At 34.7% G+C, this 19982-nt stretch overlaps 3 protein-coding genes and 1 long non-coding RNA gene across 5 annotated transcripts; 2 read left to right on the top strand and 2 right to left on the bottom strand.

Moving 5' to 3' along the window:
• The first annotated feature begins 349 nt into the window (after positions 1-349).
• Positions 350-2399, top strand: LOC105645678 (protein phosphatase 2C 51). The gene is made up of 3 exons (XM_012231338.4): positions 350-1550; positions 1696-1801; positions 1899-2399. The coding sequence occupies exons 1-3, from the start codon at positions 744-746 to the stop codon at positions 2198-2200; spliced, it is 1215 nt and encodes a 404-aa protein (XP_012086728.1). The 5' UTR covers positions 350-743; the 3' UTR covers positions 2201-2399.
• A 742-nt stretch (positions 2400-3141) lies between these two features.
• Positions 3142-7631, bottom strand: GH9C2 (glycosyl hydrolase 9C2). Its single transcript, XM_037639139.2, has 9 exons — positions 7152-7631; positions 6798-7010; positions 6098-6298; positions 5308-5397; positions 5054-5218; positions 4663-4947; positions 4230-4578; positions 4030-4092; positions 3142-3939 (listed from the first exon to the last, which is right to left on the bottom strand). Exons 1-9 carry the CDS (start codon positions 7353-7355, stop codon positions 3641-3643), a joined length of 1869 nt encoding a protein of 622 aa, XP_037495067.1. The 5' UTR covers positions 7356-7631; the 3' UTR covers positions 3142-3640.
• A 6700-nt stretch (positions 7632-14331) lies between these two features.
• Positions 14332-15339, top strand: LOC105645680 (uncharacterized). The gene is made up of 2 exons (XR_001047448.4): positions 14332-14995; positions 15088-15339. It is a non-coding gene; the product is annotated as an uncharacterized LOC105645680 (long non-coding RNA).
• A 531-nt stretch (positions 15340-15870) lies between these two features.
• Positions 15871-19067, bottom strand: LOC105645681 (uncharacterized). Of its 2 annotated transcripts, XM_012231340.4 has the most exons (5): positions 18834-19067; positions 18623-18740; positions 17906-18533; positions 17407-17531; positions 15871-16625 (listed from the first exon to the last, which is right to left on the bottom strand). In XM_012231340.4, the coding sequence occupies exons 2-5, from the start codon at positions 18698-18700 to the stop codon at positions 16164-16166; spliced, it is 1293 nt and encodes a 430-aa protein (XP_012086730.1). In that variant the 5' UTR covers positions 18701-18740; positions 18834-19067; the 3' UTR covers positions 15871-16163. The 2 variants fall into 2 exon arrangements, with proteins under 2 accessions (XP_012086730.1, XP_089576017.1); XM_089719891.1 differs by lacking the exon at positions 18623-18740 and having other exon boundaries at positions 18834-19064.
• Between the last annotated feature and the right edge of the window lie 915 nt (positions 19068-19982).

Below are 19982 nucleotides of genomic sequence, written 5' to 3'. Positions count from 1 at the left end.
TTTCAATATAAGCAGAAAAACTAATAATAAATAAAAATTTTGATTAATTTTGTCAAATACTATCTGATAGGAATTGAGTACCAAAGAAGAACAATATCGAAAATACAAGAACATGCAGACATATTAATCAAAATATGCCACCTATCTTTAGGGACTCTTGCTGACATAAACTTCTGAAAAGTCTTGAAGAGTCATAATTTCTATTTCAAACTTTCAAGAACACTTTCTATTACTATATTTTCCTTTTCAAGTTACAAAGTCAGGCCAAGAATTTTAGGTGGCTAGTTTTGTCATCAATGAGATCGAACCCAAAAGAATCAGAACACACATTTCATGGTCGGATTATGTTTGTTAAAGCAACTCTGAACCGCCTCATCACGTCATGTGAAATTGCCATGTCGAGTTATATTTTGCCTGGTTGCTGCTGGACCAACTCTAATCCCCAGGAGCACCAACGCCACGCCACCTATTTTCTCCTTCTAAATTAGACGACTCCCGCCGAAAAAAAGATCAATCAATTACACTCGAGGACTCATCCTTTAGCCACGTGCGCACACCTTCAACGTAGTCCGTCCACGTTATTCCTTCGAAAATCCACCTGACCGATCAACACAATTTCCGCCATTTCCAGTCACGGATGGCTAAGTGGCTGGCAATTATCCAACTCGCTATATATAAAGTCAAATTCTTCACTCAATTTTTGATTCATAGATGCGGTGGCCGCTGTGGCAACTACAAGAATAATGTCCAAATCGGAGCAAGTTACAAGTAGAAGAAAAACCCATCTCAAAAGATCCAACGGATGTCGCAGAGGAGAGGGTATGAAAGAAATGAAGCCTGATTTTTGCTCTGCCGGTGACTTTTCTCTTGATAGCGGAGGAGAGTTTCCAGTGAACAAGAAAAGAGGGTCGAAAGAACTAACCTCTTGCGAGGCAACAGAATTTGGTGGAAATGAATCCAAGATTCATGATGGCCACTCTAAAGAACTAATAAGTTGTTTTGATTACTCGTCAGACAAAGAGAAGAAAGTGGCGAAACCTATGGGAACAGTAATGGCTGGCTGTGATAAGGAGGAACGCGTAGAAGGGAGTATGTCCTGTGAGTCGCATGGTTCGATATCGGTAATTGGGCGGCGGAGAACGATGGAGGATGCTGTTACGGTGGCGGTAAGAATCAAGGTTGGTGAGTTTGATAGTTATGATTTTTTTGCTGCTTATGATGGACATGGCGGAGCAAAGGTGGCGAACGCTTGTAGGGATAGGATGCACCAACTGTTGGCGAAGGAGTTGGAAAAAGGGAAGTTTTTAGGAGACGTGAAGGGATCAGGTTACTGGAAGAAGGTGATGGGTGTGTGTTTTAATAAGATGGAAGACGAGTTGAGTGGCTATGGAGAGGACATGGAGGCGATGGACTGCCCGGAAAAGACAATGGGGTCGACGGCAGTGGTGGTTATGGTGGGGAAGGAAGAGTTGGTGGTAGCAAATTGTGGGGATTCTAGAGCAGTTTTATATCGTGGAGGTATGGCTATGGCCTTGTCTAATGATCATAAGGTGATGTCTGCATCTTACTTTACCCAAGTTTACTCATAGCTTATTTTTCTGAAAGCTGAATCTTGTGTCAAAAGTGAAATTGTTACTTATTACAGACATAAGGAACCTAAAATGTTTGTTGCTTATTTACCAAGTCGTCGTTCAGCCTGACAGGCCCGATGAACGTGAAAGAGTGGAAGCAGCAGGCGGAAGAGTCATAGACTGGAACGGTAGCCGCATCCTAGGCGTACTCGGAACTTCAAGATCAATAGGTATTTTTACACCATTTTATACACACGAAACAAATTATCTATGCACTTGTTTTTAATTTTCTTAATTTGATCATAAAGATTCTATCTTTTTATGCAGGAGATCTGTATCTGAAGCCTTTTGTGACATCAGAACCAGAGGTTACAGTAACTGAGCGAAGTATATCAGACCAATTTATCGTGATAGGAACAGATGGGTTATGGGATGTAGTTTCCAACGAGGTTGCTTGTGAAGTTGTGAAGAAATGTTTTGATGGGCATATTAGAAACAAGAGATTCTTGGATGAGTTTAATGGAACAAGGGCTGCAGAGGCAGCAGCGATTCTAGCCGAATTGGCGATGGCTCGAGGAAGCAAAGATAATATCAGCGTCATAGTAGTTCAACTGGAAAGCCCCAAATAGCAGCTGCCGGCCCGCCCGCCCGCCTCTTTCGTTACGCCAATTTTGTTTATATGTATTTTACCTTTGGGCTCTGTGTGTATTATCGTTGCGTTTCATTTTCTAAATTGTGGTTAAAGTCGGCTGGCAGCCTGTGTGTGTAATCTACAAGATTCAAATGCGAAGGGAGCAAGTTTACACCCTGGGGCTTGTTTTGCTTCAATCTTGGAATTGGAATGAAAATGAAATAGATAATTAGTTTAAAATTCAAAAGAATTATATTATTTCCTTAAGTTGAAGTTATTTAAATATAGAAATATGGGGAAAAAAATCAAATTCAGATTTAGAATTATATTTTAAGAATTGAATTTGCAAGTTATTTAGATATAGAAATATGGGAAAAAAATCAATTTCAGATTTAAAAAATTATATTTTAAGAATCCAATTTTAGGCATAAAAAAAATTTGTACGTGTAAGGTACAAGTCAAAGATAAGTATATATATGGTCTGATATCTTTCTAATGCTCTAAAAACAAATTAGCATTATTTCTTTACTTTCAAACTTAATCACGCGCTATATTATTAGTTTTAACTAAATTAGAAATTCAATAAATTAATTAAATATTTAAATTTTATGAACTGAATTATATTTTAGTATCCTTTTAAAATTTTTGTTGTATTCTTTTTTTTTTCCATAGAGTTTGAATATTAACTATAATTTTTTTTAATTTTTTCATATATATCTTTAAATATTTTAAAGGTGAAATTTTAATGATTCTTTGATGACTTGCCATACACTGCAATATCGAGACTTTTCGAAGGCTTCAATGGCTTCAGGACTTGTTTCTTTTACTGCATACGCATTGAATTTCTTTTATATAAATTAGACTAAAAATAAGAACTGTTGTTTTTGAAACACCCGTGAGGAAATTAACACTATAATTTGAGATGAAAAAAATAAAAAATAAATCAGAAAAACAAGATAGAACTTCAAACTATATTCATACGGGAAGTTAAAAATTGTTGCAGAGCTTACAACCCAAAAAGGGAACATTCAAAGCTGTTTCCAAGTACAAAGAAAGGAACAAGACTTCCATTTAAATCTATTGAGAAGTCCATTTTTTGACCTCTTTTAATCTTCTCTCTCTCTCTCAAACATATCTATATGAACTAGTGAAGTACTGAAGAGGAGGAGAAAGAGGATGAGCACTTTTCTTTTTAATTGTCTCTTCACTCCTTTCTTCCTCCAACATTCCGACCTTATTTACCCTAAAATCACTAAACCCTAACCAGATGCCAAATCAACAAGATGAAATTCCCAAATTTAGAAGAAAAGGTGTAGGAAAAAAAAAAAAAAAAAGACCTTTCTGGACTGCATTTTTTTGTATAGCTGCACAATTACATTATATCCCCACAAGCTATGCCAACCTGTCTCTTGTTTATGTAATTGATTTTACTTTCTTTTCAGGCCAAAGTGTAGCTTGAAACTGAGACATCTGCAGCAGAGGCTGAATGAATATAAACAAACTCAAGACTTTTTCCGGCAGGTAAAGAATTGAGCCATGTCGGAAAAGCATAAGAATTTCCAAACTTCGTGACACCCCATATCGGGCCATAAAGCTTAGATATTGAAAGCTTGAGGTCTGTCAAAGTCTTAGCAGACTTGTTGGTCACAATAGTAGAATATCTGTAGTAAGTTTTTCCTTTGGCATTCCATGAAGTTGTCATCTTCTGCTCTATGGAAATTGGGGCAGAATTTGAAGCTGGAAAATAATCTGAATTAGATATTCTCGTCCAAATTTAATGATATTATCAAAAAGAAAAAATTCATTAGAAAGGAAACAAGAAAATACCTGGAGCTGGAGTTACTTTTGGCTGTGGATTTGATTTCTGTTGGCCAGGAGCTGGAAGCACCACTGTCACATAAGCAAATGATCCTTGTTATTACAAGCAACAGAAAACCCATTTTCCAAGTCAATGGAATTAGCAAAAGCAAAAGATTAAAAACAATGGTAGCTTAGACTATATAAATATATATATATATATATATAACCTGGAAGAAGTTGGTTATAGCCCCCATGACCACCATTTAGTCTTGCCAATATCCCAATAATAGGAGCATTGTTGTAGGTAGCAGGCTCCGTTTGCTCATAATTGTCTCTTTCATCAGCAAAGTTATCGTAGGCATCAGGGCCACCGACAATAGCACCAGTAAGGAGATTAGGATCACTTGCTTTCCTGCCATACCAAGTGGCATAACCACCTCTACAGCTCACAAATTTAGAATCAACCTTAATGGAAACAATTGAGGAACCGCGGTGGTGAACTTGTCTTGGATAGTTGTTTCCATAACCCACCATATAACTTGTAGCTCTTGGGTTGTCTCCAAGAATATAATCTACCTGAAAGGGTTAACACATTGCATAAGATCAGATCATTTATCATAACAACAAATGAGATAAATTGCAAATTCCAATAAATTTTACCTGAGATTTTGCAAAAGAGATAAGCTCGGATGGCGCAACATTCCCAGAAGCACAACTCATGCTTCTACCAGCAGAAGCAAGATAATCAGAGTAGACAGTAGCCAGGAAAGAAGCACTGGTCACAAACTGCAAATTATTCCATCTCTGGCGGAAAATGAGGCCACCAGGAGTTTTCTGAACATTCCGGCTACCCTTTCCAATGCATGAACACATGAAGTACTCAGCTTTCTGTTGGTACCTCTCGAAAACCGGTGCATAATGGCCAGCTTTACCTTGCATCAAGAACTGCAGTGGTAACAGTACATAAAAGTAAGTCACCGACAAAATGTAACATCAAACTATTAATGGGGAAAAGGGAAATATTACTGAGATGATCAAATAGTAAGAATACCTTGGCAACAAGAGTTTGAACCCCGGCATACTTCACATCCCAGCCAAATTCAGTCATTCCCCATCCAGTTCCACCCATAGAGTCACCATTGTTTCCAAGGTAGCTCAAGTAGTATTGATTGTTAGTTGCCTGATATAACCAGGCAGCTGCCCAGAGCAACTCATCCTGTAATTTCAAGAACAAGATCAATTAAATCATCAATTTCTAAAATCAAAATTTAATTTTTCTTGTTCAGAAAAGTTTAATTTGCTTACATTGTATCCACTAATGGAACGATAGTATTTCTGTGCAACAGTGATGCTGCTGTCATACTTGCCTCTATATTTGTCTGCAAAATCAAATAGCTGAAAATACAAAAAGGGGCAAAAAAAGAATCAGCGGCAACTCATGTACTTTAATGAAAATTAGAAGGATAAATTGGGAATTAAAATACTTTTAAAAAGCTAGTCACAACAAAGGACGAAAAGGAACGACCGACAGTATCCTCACGTGAGTAAAGAAATAGTAACAAATAACTACTTCCGCTATTTACGGGTAGTAACACGTGGACGGTTTAGATCTGGGAGTACAAACAAATCTGTACGGTAAAAAGACACTAGGCGTGATAGACGGAAAAAAGCGTACCCCCTCTCCATGATCCAAAATGTGCGCCGAAAAATCTTTTTCGCGTTTAATTTCTAAAAAAAATACAGTGCGAAGCAAATTTAATATTGGGGTAAACACGGCATCGGGTTGTTCAAAATTTTTAACCCATAAACTCATTTTCTAAAAATTATTTTTATTGCCCTTTGCGCTAATTTGCGCCATAATGCATGAAGTCAGGTTAGTGACTAGTGAATGTGTTTGTTATAAATGCACCGCTATCCTACGCAGCCAAGTTGCAACGACCCAACCTGACAAGGCAGGCAGGCAAGTAAAGTCTTATAGTACCAATACTATTTACTAAGGGTCTGTCCTGCTAGCATGCGCAGCCATCACAAAATTCACTAAAGTACGCCAAGCCTAGCAGATGTTAAACCAGTAAATGTGGGCACTAGCAATTACCTGATGTGCGTGGGCGAGAAGCTCATTGGCGTAGGCCGGGTTAGTGCGGCGGAAAACGATGGAGGCGGCAGCCATTGCAGCGGCTGTTTCACCGGCGAGATCTGACCCAGGATTACTTGGGTCGATCTTGTAAGCCCGCCGGTCGGTGGTCATGTCCTCTGGTCTTTGCCAGCAATAGTGGTCACTGTTACCATCTCCCACCTAACCCAGAAACAAACATCAATCAATTGGCCATGTGCTATGACGTTAAATTATTACTAATAGCAGTTATCAATTAATATGGAATTTGTAGGGATATCAATCCTGTTAACCGAAAAGATAATCTAGTTGAAAAGGACAAATAGAAAGGACGACTTAATAAAATATTAACGAATAAAATAAATATTGGAGAAATTGGTTAGATCGAAGGTCAAGTTGGTTTGGAGTAATTAATATAACAGTGCTTGCTTGAAATGGGTTCAAGTTAAAATTATAAATTAACACCAAGTCATAGCAATTTGAGATCTAATTTTATCCTTTTCAATAAGAAAACAGAGCAATCTTGTTCAATTTGAAAAGAATAAATTCCACAGTACAGCAGTTTGGTAGAAAAAGTTCCACTAGCAAGTTGAGTAGAAAAGGAGTGGTTTGAGAGGCAAATAATGGAAAGAATAATAAAAAAATGGCTTTGAAAAAGTGAAAGCAATAGTGTGAAAGGTACCTCCCCATAGAGAACATAGGGTTCCGGATGAGCTTTAATGAAGTAGTCAGTTCCCCACTTAACAGCAGCCATGGCATGACCAAGTTCACCACTAGCAGCCATTTGTTTCCCATACTCTATTATACTCCAGGACATCATTGTAACGGTAAAAGCCATAGGTAATCCAAATTTTACATTGTCCCCTGCATCATAATATCCACCAACAAGATCCACCTGCCATTCCAAACAAACAATTGTAACGGTGTTCACTGTTTATGTTTGAAATTTAACGTAAATTAAGAACAGTTAAAAAAAATAGTAAATGGTCAAAAACCCAGTTGGATTTTTGAAAGGAAATGCTGGTTTTAAACCTACCCCACTGGCTTTACCATCGTTTAGACCAGAATTTGCTCTCCAAGTGACTCTCTGGTTATGGGGAAGATAACCAGATCTTTGAGCTTCAAAGAAGAGAATGCTTTTGCTAAGCGCTTGACCATAGTCATGGCCAGCCAAGGCAAAAGGAAGACCAAGGAGCAACAGCAGAGGAGCTATTGAAATGAGCCTGAAAAGCTTCTCCATAAAGAACTTTATATGTAAAAAAACAAGTGTTTCAGTTAAGAAAACCAACCCCAGTGGAGTATATAAGCACAACACAGAGAGAGATCTGTTTTGCTAATTACAAAAAGGGTTAAACTTAATTGCCACTAATCTACACAAAAGAGTAGATTAATTAAGGAAAAAATGGCAATGTTGGTACGATTTATCAGTTAAAACTTCTGATAAATCCACCAGTAAGAGAAATAAAGAGAAGAGAAGAGAGAAAAAGAGAGGAGTTAAGGATTGGGAGAAAGCAGGGGAACTGAAGCCTCTATATATTGAGGAGGAAAGGAAGGTAGCAAGAGCTAACAAATTGGCAGAGCTCAATTAATGAAATAAAAAAAAATATTTTTTTCATATATTATTTTAAATTATGAATATTTCATAATTATTTTTCTCTTTTGGAAGACTGCAAAAACAGTTGAGAAAAGAACAGAGTCATGTGGGTGTCCTTTGGCTCTTCACTGGAAGGGTCGGTGCGGATTTATTGTACTTGTGAAATTAAATTTTTACTGTTACAACCCAACCCATGAAAAAATACAATTAAGGAACCAACGGGTTTTTTGTAATTTCTGTCTCCATTTTCTTAGCAATCCGTACGACGTGACCCATATCTAATTTTATTCTCTGTATTTTATTTTTTAAGAATTATTGAATAAAATTTATTTTATAACATTTTTTTTAGGTCACACAAAATAGAGGAATATACTTATTTGTGATTAATATTTCATTATTTGAATATAGGGGAACCAATGCAGGTATAATGACAGCCAGGTGGCCAAGGATTTACCAAAAGGAGAAAAGAGGAAAGTGAATAGCAGCAGAAGAGTCAAAAAGCCGAAGAAATTGTCTCTCGCATGTTCCCATACTGAATTGTCAATAATGCCCCCGAAGACCACTTCCGCTAAAGAAAAGGGTTAATGGTCAATGTACACCAATTGAGGTGAAAAGGCAGGGTTTAATTTTAAATCAGTAGAATATAATTGCAAACAATCATTCAAATTGGGTAATAATCACTTAACTTTTTTAAATATATTTTTAAATATAGCAAGTGACCATAATAAGCTTGACCATAAACCACTAAACAAGCAAGCTGGTTCCAAAGGTCAAAGCCAAAAGATGATAATAATAGTGGTTTTAGTAGTAGAAATATCAATGGGAAGCACCATAATTAATAATTTTAAATTATGAATTATAATTATTGTAAAAGCTTATACATATAATAAGAAATTGACAAAGAAAGAAATGTATATCAACAACCAATTAAATGCAATCTATAAAAATCTTATTTTACAATTTACAAAATTTGGCCTTTATTGCCAAAAAAAATAAAAAAAATAATAAGACGACAAAGTGAAGCATGTGAGATACATCACAACATGTGGAGAAGGTGCATTATCATAATTGACCACTGACAATTATACATGAAGACGATCTATTTCAGTTCATATGTTTTTATTGATCGACCATGCATTTAATTCTTTCGATCGTTTCTTCTTTTTTCTTTTTTCTATTACAGTTAGATAGTTGATGCTAAACTAAAGCTCAACAATTCTCTGTCGGATCAATTACATTACTTAAAATATTTAAGTTTCGCTTGTCCTGAAAAGTAAAGGATGAGATTCAAAAGAGTTTGCATTGCAAAAAATCGAATTTATGATTTAAGTTATAATGATCAATCTCGCAAGCGGTTTTTGTAACTAAGCTATCCCATTCAGATTAATTTGTATTCCATTATATATAATTAATTACGTTTATAATGTAATTATTTACATTCATGCTTCAAAGTTCAACTGCAATCACGGAATAAAATTTAGAGAATAATTTAGGAACAGAGTCGCAGAAGATTGACCGGTAACCGGGATTCCAATCACCGACAACTTGACAAATAACCTGCGTCCTCACTATCGTTTAATTTTCCTTACCTGGAAACATTAATATATTTGTCACCGACAGCACCCGGTTAAAGTCATTTTATTTTGGGGAGGTCAATATATATGGCAGTTTTGTAAAATCTTCTTAAAATTGTGCACTGCTTTGTCCTATTATTTGTAATATTAGTAATTTTTTGGTAGTAGGAGAAAAATAAAAAATAAAAAAAAAAACTACAAAATGACAAGCAAAGATGTGGTCAAAAAACAGGGTCCCATGCCACTACGCTTTATTCCAACCGCAATCAACGGTCTTCTCCGCCGAATAACGGATAAAATCTTAATTTTTATTTTTTTCATTTTTGCTTTACTTTATTTTTTATTAAAAAAAGAGAGTAAAAGTTTGAAAATAAGAGTTTTAAAGAAAATTAAAAAGCAATGGGAACAGTAACTCTTGTCACGTACATAAGTCAAAGAGGCAAGCCTCCGCAATGACCGGTTGTCGCCGGTTCTGCCACGGCGACGACGATAGCACTTTCCTTCCCATTTCCCAATCCTTCAAGTACCGGCTGTCGGTTGTTCCCACATATTACCTCCACTGGTGAAGCCAGTCGAGCCAGTAAATCCATAAAAATATCAAGATCTCGCCACGTGGCATCTAGAATTTAATGGGTGTGGACTGAATATGGATGTAGACGATCTTGCAAAATCAGAGGTTGGTCCCTTACCTCGCAGGGTATAAATGGTAAGTTAAAAGTGAAGAAGGCAAAGTGTTAGTCAAAGGGTAGTAAGAGGGCCAATAGGTGAAAATGGTTGGAAATTGAACAAAGCTTCTAATGGAGAAAAAGGAAGTCTCTTTACTTTTCTTTCTTGTTTGTTGAGAGCTCAGCTAACACAGTGCCCCAAAATAATGGTCACTGTTTTCTTTTTTGTTCTTTGAGTTAGGCTTTCTTTTGAAAGTTGTGGGGTATACCCACTAATATCAAATAATTGTATATTAATAAAAAAAAAAACTCCCCAATTATTCAAAGTTCTCATAGTTTTTGATAAATGGTAGCATTTCCCTTAATATATATATATATATATATCGGGTTTTATTTTATTGGGTGCTAAATGTTTTTGTTCTAAGTTGTTAATAATAAGAAAACTAACAAATAGCTCGGATTGAATAAGGATTAGACTCTCATTCGTAATAGCTTTTCATATAATTTTTAGTAGAACGTTATTTTTATTATTTATTGTGTTCGAAGTGCAATATTTATACTAGTATTTAAAATTTAACAGAGTAAATTATGAAATATTATTCTCTTTAACGCGCGTAGATATCGAATATCTGAGTGTCGTGGGCTGTACAAGATGGGGTAGTGACAATAAAATGAAGCAATATGAAGTCTGATAGGGAAGCAAAGGATATGTGAGGGCTAAGGATTGGCAACATGTGCTTTAGGAATAACATATAGTATGTGATATGTTTGATATCTTTTAGCCAATGTCTCTTTCTTGTATCTCTACAGGGGCCACAAAATACATTCCCTGTGGCTCTGAGAAAATAAAAAAATCTTTAAAGAAGATGCTGTTCTTTGACAACAAGTTCATATACCTTCTCTGTTTCAAAATAAAAATCATTTAAAATTTTTATATAATAATTAAGAAAATAATTAGTTATTTTTTACAAATAAGTTTTACATTTGTAAACGGAAGGAGTATAATAAAATTAAGAGTAGTTTAACTAAAATATTGTTTATTTCAAAATCAAAATAACTTGTAAGATAAGAGTAATATTGAAAAATATCATTTATTATTTTTAAAATACTCAAAATAATTCATATTTTATGAAAAAATGATTATTTTCAGACAATTTATATTTTGAGAGAATTGATTTTTAAATTTAATTAAAAAAAAAAAAAAGAAAAGAAAGGAAGGGCGTGAAAAGGAAAAGCGAAAACGTGATGGAAGTAATTAGATATTCCCCTCTTTTGAGACAATAAATATGGTCCGTTGCCATAATTGTGGCTTCTAAACTAACCAACCTCAAATAAATCCGCATGCAATGGGACCAAAACCCTTTTACCTTTAGCCTCTGTTACTGTACTATTGGTGCAGGCGTAGTTAACACCACAAGTAAAAAAAAAAATATATATATATATATATATATTAACATGCTTGGTATACCAACTATGAACTTTTGGACCCACGCTCACACGTGCAAAGAAAGCCCTTGTGAAAGACACATGGCCCCTGTAAGAGACACATGGCCCTATTTTGATCTCAAAATGATACGTGCATGTCTCCTAGTGAGAATGATAAGATGGGAAAGCGTTTATGGTTGAATTGAAGGGACCCTTACCTTCTGCTACCACGCTCCTTACAAAAGCCTTTAAAGGACATTATGGGAGATAATATTTCTAAGCCCCACGGATCCTTTTTCTTTTCTTTTTTTTTTTTTTTTTTTTTTCCTTTTCAATTTTTTTTTTACATTTATTATTTTGCTTTTTCTATTACTTCACTCATTATCACATTTTTTTCGTGACACTTTTTTTTTAAATTAAAAAAATAAAGAAAAATCATACTCTCCGTCCATAAATATAATTCAGAATATTAAAAATTTTACATTTATATGGATATATTAAACACATAATTCTTTCTTAATAATATGAGATAAAAGATAATTTAATTAAATTAATGATCTTTCTGTTATATTAAGTATTAATCGCTTTTTTAATGATTATTATTTTTTTATCAGTAAAATTAATTTTATTTATTTATATATATTGTCCAGAAAACCCGACGGGAGAAATTACATTTTAAAATTAATTACAGTGTATTGATGATAATAGATTTGGAAATGTAAAATGAAATTTATTGAAACGCCGCCGGAAAGACTTTGTTTTGCAAGCGCAAATCAAGGTAAATTCCCATCTAGTACGTGAAGGCAAACCAAGGTCCACTCGGCGAGATTAGCGAGTCAATCACGGACAAATCTGCAGAGTGGGATTTAAACTTTAATTACTTTTGATTTATTAATTTTCAAATTTTCAGAACAGCTTTTGTCCATTATAATATGTAAGAATTAATTGTGATAAAAAAAAAAAATTCCAATCATATTAAAAACTGTTTTGATTTATAAATAGACATTTTACATGCTAGTCACAATCATAACCCATCATCGAATGTGGTCGTGCTATTGAGGTAATTGACAATAAAATGTTCCCCCATTGGCTTGACCAACTCCTGACATTTGGAACCTAGTATTTACCCCAACCAAATTCTATTATTAAACTATATTGTAAATCTTTGTCCGTAGCCCCCACAACATAACATTTATGCAATCAAAACCTTCTTTCCTTGCTTTTTTTTTAAAAAAAAAAAAAATTTTTTGTTCACAGAAAATTTACATTATTCAAAATCATCATTTGGGTCATTTTCACAGTTTGAAAAGCCATAATATTCATACCATACACACATAATCAGTACTTTTTAAAAATATATAATTGGCCATGATTATTAGCACTTGACAAGGATTTGTTAATTAATTAACAATATCATTCAAGTGAAAGGTGACTTAGGATTGATTCACTTGTCTAGTGATTATATTCACTTTTAATTATTTTATATATTGTAAATTCGACCATTAATTATCTCTTACCACCATGCATAAAGATTCAAATTATATGACATCATGGGATGGATAATTAAATATTACAAACCATTCACTTAATTGTTAAACGTATAGAAAGATATTTGAATTTGAATCTATAACGGTAGATGCATAAATATTTTTTAATTAGCTAAGAAGATGCTTTTACATTTGCTATATTTTTACTTTTTCTTATCCTATCTTAGCAAGGACTGAAGCTGCCAAATGTGAAAGACATAGGGAGGATGAGCAGAAGTAACTTCCTCTCATCCATGGCGGTACAAGTAAAGAAAGGAACTTCCACTGTTATTGCACATTGAGCCCCACAAAGATAAACACAGTATCCCAAGTTTCTTTGGACTCTTCCGGCAAGGATTTTCCGAAATGAGATATCTCTGGAGAGAGAAAAAGAAAAGGAAAAGGAAATATAAAAGGCCGACACCAGAATCCCACCTTCCTAACGTCCCCACTTAACTCCATTGGATTTTTTTGTCCCAAATCTGTTTTCACGATCATGTGCACTTTCCCTGTGTTACGTGCTCCTTTGCCCTTCTCTGCTCTAACTACCAATCTCTTGTAATTCTTTTTTTTTTTTTTTTTTTTTCTTTTTTCCCGCGCTCTGTTTTCTAGTTAATAACTTTTATCTGCATTCCATTTTTGGAAGACTTGAAGTCTTTATTTACAAGGTCAGTCCATTAAATCGGCGACTCGGTAATAGAGAAATTAAACTCGAGAATACCATAAGAATGTCATGTTGAGTGAATTTAAGCCGTCACTCACCGGAATTTCCGTCGATCAGTGTGGGACCAGACGCCTCAAAACTGCCACGCTCTAATCGCAATCAACGGTGATGTTCGGGCCCTACGTATCCGTCAATACCGGGACACGTGTAAGCTCCAGAAGGTGAAGCATAACTTGTTCATGTGAGTGCACGTGACATCTGACAATCAAGATATGACCCACCACGTGCATCTTAATGCATGTAGGCTAGTAACGTAACGAACGGAATGCGACTGCACGTGCCGGGTCTTCGTGGTCCAATAGCTATAAGCCACGTGTCACAGGCGCTCACATGGCTTTGACCACCGGTTTGTTGGCCGTATGCGCAAAATAGTGGGTTAGAAGAGAAGTGCAAAAAAAAAGAAAATAACTCAGTTTGTGCTGTGTGTAATCAAATTATAAAATTAACTCTAATAAGAAAATAATCAAGCACAAAATGCATAATTAAATTTTTATTAATAATCTATTTAATATAATGTTCATTTTGTCTAAATAAATTGCAAATGATTATTACTAATTTACAAGATCTAAGGAGTTCCATATGATCATAAATAACAAATGAAGAAACGAAAAACGTTGTCGTTTTGGTAGAATATTGGACCGAGTCTGGTCCAACCCAATACATATACTTATTTAAAAGGCCCATAAGGGTAGCTTGGTCAAAGAGCTCTACAAGAGAACGGATAGAAAAAATGAAAGATTTTTCCATCCCTTCCTGTAGACTGTCACAATCTAATGAAAATTAGGCTTCAGAATGCACAAAATCTGATACCCATCAGCATAAATTTCTGAGCTTCGAGTTTAAAAGGAGATGGCTATTAATCGGAGAAAATGGGGCATATATTCTCTGCTTCAGATAAGAAATGCTCCATCGTGCAAAAGCAGATTCAAAGGATGATATATAATTGAAGGAATCTCATTCACTCGCTTGCTATAAATCATCTATGGTGGCTTTAACAAGTGGCAAGAATCAACAGAAGTCGAGAAAGCTTAATAGAAAAATACCCCATTTGCCTCAATCGCCATGGCATCTCTGCAAATCCAAAAACCTGAAGAGGAAAATGGACCCAAAGAACAACACCAGGTGCAGCACCATGAATCAAATGACACAGTTTGCCATGCAAAGAATGAAATAAAAGTGAAAGACAAGAAGGAAAATAAGGAGAAGAAAGAGAAGAAAGAGAAGAAAGAGAAAAAAGAGAAGAAAGAGAAGGAAAAGAAAGAAAAGAATGGAAAGAACGACGGTAAGAAGAAAGAGAAGGATGGGCACAAGAAGAAGAAGAACAGCAGCTGTAATAATAATGACTGAACTGAAGAATTGCTGAGGAAACAAGGTAACTAAGCATTATTAGCTAATTAAACTGAATTCTGATAAAAAAAAAATATTAACTCTTAAATTAATACATCACTGTATATAATTTTCCAGGATCTAATCAGCTCTTTTGTTTCTTCAACATTTACAAGATTGTCAAAATAGAGTGCCTGGAAAAATAATCTACAAATAAATGAAGAATAGAGAAACAAATGGAAAAAAATTATCTTGATACACAAATAAGAGTGACTTAATGTTGGCTTGCAGTGTCCTATACGTGACATGATGTTCTGTAATGTGTTTCATGAATAGTAAAGACTGTTTACGTATATATAAAACACTAATCCTTGATGGGTTTTTATACAACAGTAAAACCAACAACCCTTGAGATGACCATGTTTGACTGTTTGTGTTAACGAAAAACAGAACTTGTATACATGAATAATAGCAAATCTTTAGCGGGTAACCAAGAAAATTGAAGCTGATGTTCAAATGTCCAATTCAAAATGAAGATGAACAAGGAGAATATTAAATGAAAGGTACAATGAAATAGGTCCATTTAATTTTTCCGTTACCCAGGCACCATGAAAACGAAAATGAAGGCTTTCATTGCATCTTTGTGGAAATCCATCAATTTCTTTAGTTCCGGAGAGAAATATCCAACAAAGTGAAGTCCTTTACTTCAGAATTACAATGACCAGAATCTATATTTTTTTTTTTTCACTTTGTACAGATATATTAGACAATTTCTAATAATTCAAAAAAAAAAAAATCTAATACTTACTTTATTTCATAAAAAATAAATCTTTTCCACCATGGGTTAAAATTGGACCTAAATTTGGCCCAAAATGGAACAAAAAATTTAGTTTTTTAAAAGCTAAAAATTAAATTCTGAACTTTAAAAAAAATGTATTTCCATATGATTTTTGAATATATGCCATTATCAAGTTTTTTCCATAGTTAATAACCGTAAACTGTCGACTCAAGTAACGTATCCTAAATTTTCATAAGCGCTGTAAACTGTATGCAATATGCATGAAGGGGAAGACGCAATAAGCAATACTTGGCCTTCTTTCAAGTATCTGTATCTACTGGGGGAAAAGAAAGATAATCTATGGGGAAAAAGAAGTTCATGAAAATGGAAACTATAGTGATCCCGTCTTGTTTTTCCCCCTTGTTTTATAACTACGCTAATCTTTCCACCCCTCCTTGCTCAACCGGCGCGAGGCAAGGCCTTTAGACGAAAGGCTTGGCGTAACGGGTAGCGTTGGTGTCTTAGGTGCCTCCTCATCGTCCCAATCATCACCCCAATTGTTATCCCATCCATCGTTAAGTTCCGACTCTGCTTTTCCCACACCAGAAACTGGTAGATCCATGTCTAGTCTTTGATATTTAGAGCCACTGCTGGAAAGTTGCTTCCTCCGGATGCTGATACACGTCCAACCTGCTGCGAGTATTAGCAGTGCAGCACAGGCTAAAACAACAATAATAGGGGTTTGTGACTTGAAGTTTAAGTAAGCAGACTTATGAGAGCTATCAAGCTCCTTCCCCACGTTGGCCATCACATGCTTTATATCCAGGTTGCAATGACCATTCCCTGCCCTTAGGACAATCAAGTTCCCGCCTCCTCTATCCGTGATAGAGACCTTCACCTGAAAATTTATATAAAATCACAATGAACTGTGTAGGTCAATAACAAACTCCTTTGTGTTGAACATCTGAATGGAAAATAAAGTAATTCTACATCAAAAGAAGAAAGCTAGAAATACTGACCACATTCACAAGAAGCCTTCACGCACTACTAGAAGGCACACCCTACTTGCAAGAGCTAGGATATATATAGATAGATAGATAGATAGATAGATAGATAGATAGATAGATCATTGAGCATATAAGAAGAAAAACTCTATTGATGACCAGTTCTCACTCTTCCACAATATTGTAACCGAAAATTAGAATAAGTGCTCAATTTTCTTTCTTGGTATAAAGCTCCAAAATGTGGTTCCATAAACCTCAAAATTGCAAAATCTTGTTGACTAATAATCCATGTTCGAATCACATATATAGACCAGTGATCAGATGTTATTTGCAAGACAAAGTGACTTCAAGTGGTATTCTTCGCCATGTCTCACCCAACTAATGTTAAGGAGGTCACAAAATTTGTTCACTATGAATATGATCAACAAACTAAGTTTTGTGTGAAGCTATGTCAACATGCTACATTTGAAACTTGTATCCGATTTATTTCATATTTTAAGGTTTTCCGGAAAAAGACAAGTTCCACCCTTCTAACCGAAAATCTAGAAGGAAATGGATGCTTATCAATACGGGATAAATATCAACTATTGGAGCCAGGAGGATTAACCCCAAATACAAAAGACAGCGGAAGTTCTTCCACAATGTTTTCAATTAAATATTATTGTGTACAAGTACCTTTTTATCTTCCTTTGCTTGGAGCTGAAGTTCTGTTTTCTCCAGTTCAACAAAATCCGGAGCAGAAATAGCAACCTTGAGAGGTTTTTTCCCTTTATTCTGAATTAAAAGTGAATATTGTGGATCTGGTAACAAAAAGAAGCAAATCCATACATTTTAGGGAAAAAATCCACAAACTGAAGAGATAATATAAAAGATCTGGAACTTATACTTCAGTGAAATTCATGCTTATACCATATCACGACCTACTACAGCTGATAACCCCTAGACTTGACTTTCAGATTCTCCTAGAACACAATACAAGGATGCATATTTATCAAATGGTCCAAACTTAAATGAATTATTAGTTGGATTATTTGCACTGATTTAACAGCAAAGAAAACCCTGACTTTGTTTGCTTATACATAGACAACAGTTTGAATCAGGTAAAATGATAAAATCACTAGCATTAGCAAAACCAGGATAAAACATATATAACTTAAGAGAAGCTGACACATACCATTTCCTGGAACTCTTAAACAGGCAACCAACTTATTCTCCTCATCCATGCACTTGTTAGACGGATCACATTCTTCAACATGAGGAATCTTTGATGCAACCTCTGAATCTCCTCCACTGCTACTCTCCTTAGGAACGGTCTTCTGTTTCTTAACATTATTTTCCACTTGTGATTTCTCATTCAAATTAGTCTTTTTATTATCAACATCCTGAACTTCCGATTTCTCATTCAAATTACTCTTTTTATTATCAACATCCTGAACTCGTGATTTCTCATTCAATTTATTCTTTTTATTGTCAACATCCTCCGCTTGTGATTTATCATTCAACTTACTCGTTTTATTATCAACATCTTCTGCTTGCACTTTCTCATTCAAATCATTGCTAACCTTGTCCATATTATCTGTTCTTATGGACCCAGATTTGCTACTCGAATCATCATTATTATTATTACTATCACTATTTCTTGTCATATCATCAACAACATTCTCTTTTAATTTATTCACTTTATTTTTCTTTTTATGAGTTCCTGTAGAATCAGAAACTGAACCCGATTCACCTATTTGCTCAGTTGTACTACCTATATTAGTTGATTGTGGATCTACACCGGTCTTTGCACTCGCATTCACCTATTTCAATAATCCATAATTAAAAGATCACATAATGACATATTTGACAATACAAAACACTTAATTAAGTTTAATTCCTCATCAGTTACCTTCCAATCAAGAAGAGAGCAGTCAACGGCAAGTAGCAATAGAATAAGACCCAGACAAAGAGCATGGTTTGTTTCCATATTTTGATATTAACCCAATTCTTTATTCTATAAAAAGACTCTGCTTGCATAAAATTCGAGCAATAAAGTTTACAAATTGTAAGAGTTCAAAGAATGAACCACGGAATAGTAAAGACAGTGAAGAAAAACTGACCCAGAAGAAGATACTGTGTTAGTGCCTGTATTTCGTAAGATTCTGCTTCGATTCTTCGATACAATCACTCTGCTTCTCATCGAGCTAAACTAAGAGAAGAGAAATTTGGTATGCAGCGAAGAACTTAAATCTTTTAGGGCTTAATAGTTAAAAATTACAGCAGAGATGCACAGCTAGAGTGAGGTTGACCCATTAATTGTTTTTTTTTTTTTTTTTTTTGAACTTGTCAATGCCGGTTCTCTTCGGCCTTTTGCTTCTACAAACCGCACCGGTTTATAGTATGATTAGTTTTCTTGCTTTTTATTAGAACGATAGCAATCGAAAATCTCATACTTAAATCTCATACTTAGAAATTTTTTAACCCATAATATTATTTCGGCTCATTTAATCTCGCAACAAATCAAAAAACAAGAAATTTTGATATTAAAAAAAATTAAATTTTTATTAACAACTAAAAAGACTGAAAAGCAAGTGGAAAATATGCAGTAAAAGCAGCTTGCTGAGTACAGAATATGCTTAACCTCTCTGAACGATATAGAATAAAGCAAATATGCTCTTGTCCAAACTCCAGAAGAGACAGCATTTGCAAGCAACTTCAGAAATTCTATAAAACTAATATGCAATTTTCTTTTAATATTTATGAATGAGATACTAATAATTTCACAAAACCATACATTTAATTTACTTTCTTTATTTGAAGTATTGGTTTTTATTTTTATTTATTGGCCCAATAATCCATTTTGGGTCCATTTCAAATTTGTTGAGAAGAGATGACATTTGGGCTCTCTTCTTTCAGGTTTTGGGTCAAAGTTCAGTGATGGCTCCAAGCCACCATCTCTCATTAGCCCAACACATACTGTAGAAAATGCGTATATTTATTATGTTGGGCCATAATAGTTCTTGACCCAGAGGCTGAAGCTTAGGTTTCATATTCCTTCAATACGAAATAATTTCAATTCTTAATCTGTAGATATACGTTTTTTACTGATGGAATCACCTCTTTGATAATTTTTTTTTATATAATTTTATTCTGATATTAAAGTTGACTGCCATTAGGGAAGCCTTAAATTTCTTTTTTTTTGCCGCAAAGCTGATCCAATCAACAGTTTATTGTCAGACTCAATTACATATAGGATTGATTTGCCTAAC

Source organism: Jatropha curcas, chromosome 4 (genome assembly GCF_041381405.1).
Source record: "Jatropha curcas cultivar XTBG-Jc1 chromosome 4, XTBG_Jcur_1.0, whole genome shotgun sequence".
NCBI lineage: Eukaryota > Viridiplantae > Streptophyta > Magnoliopsida > Malpighiales > Euphorbiaceae > Jatropha > Jatropha curcas.
This window is presented reverse-complemented; position numbering and strand designations above follow the sequence as displayed.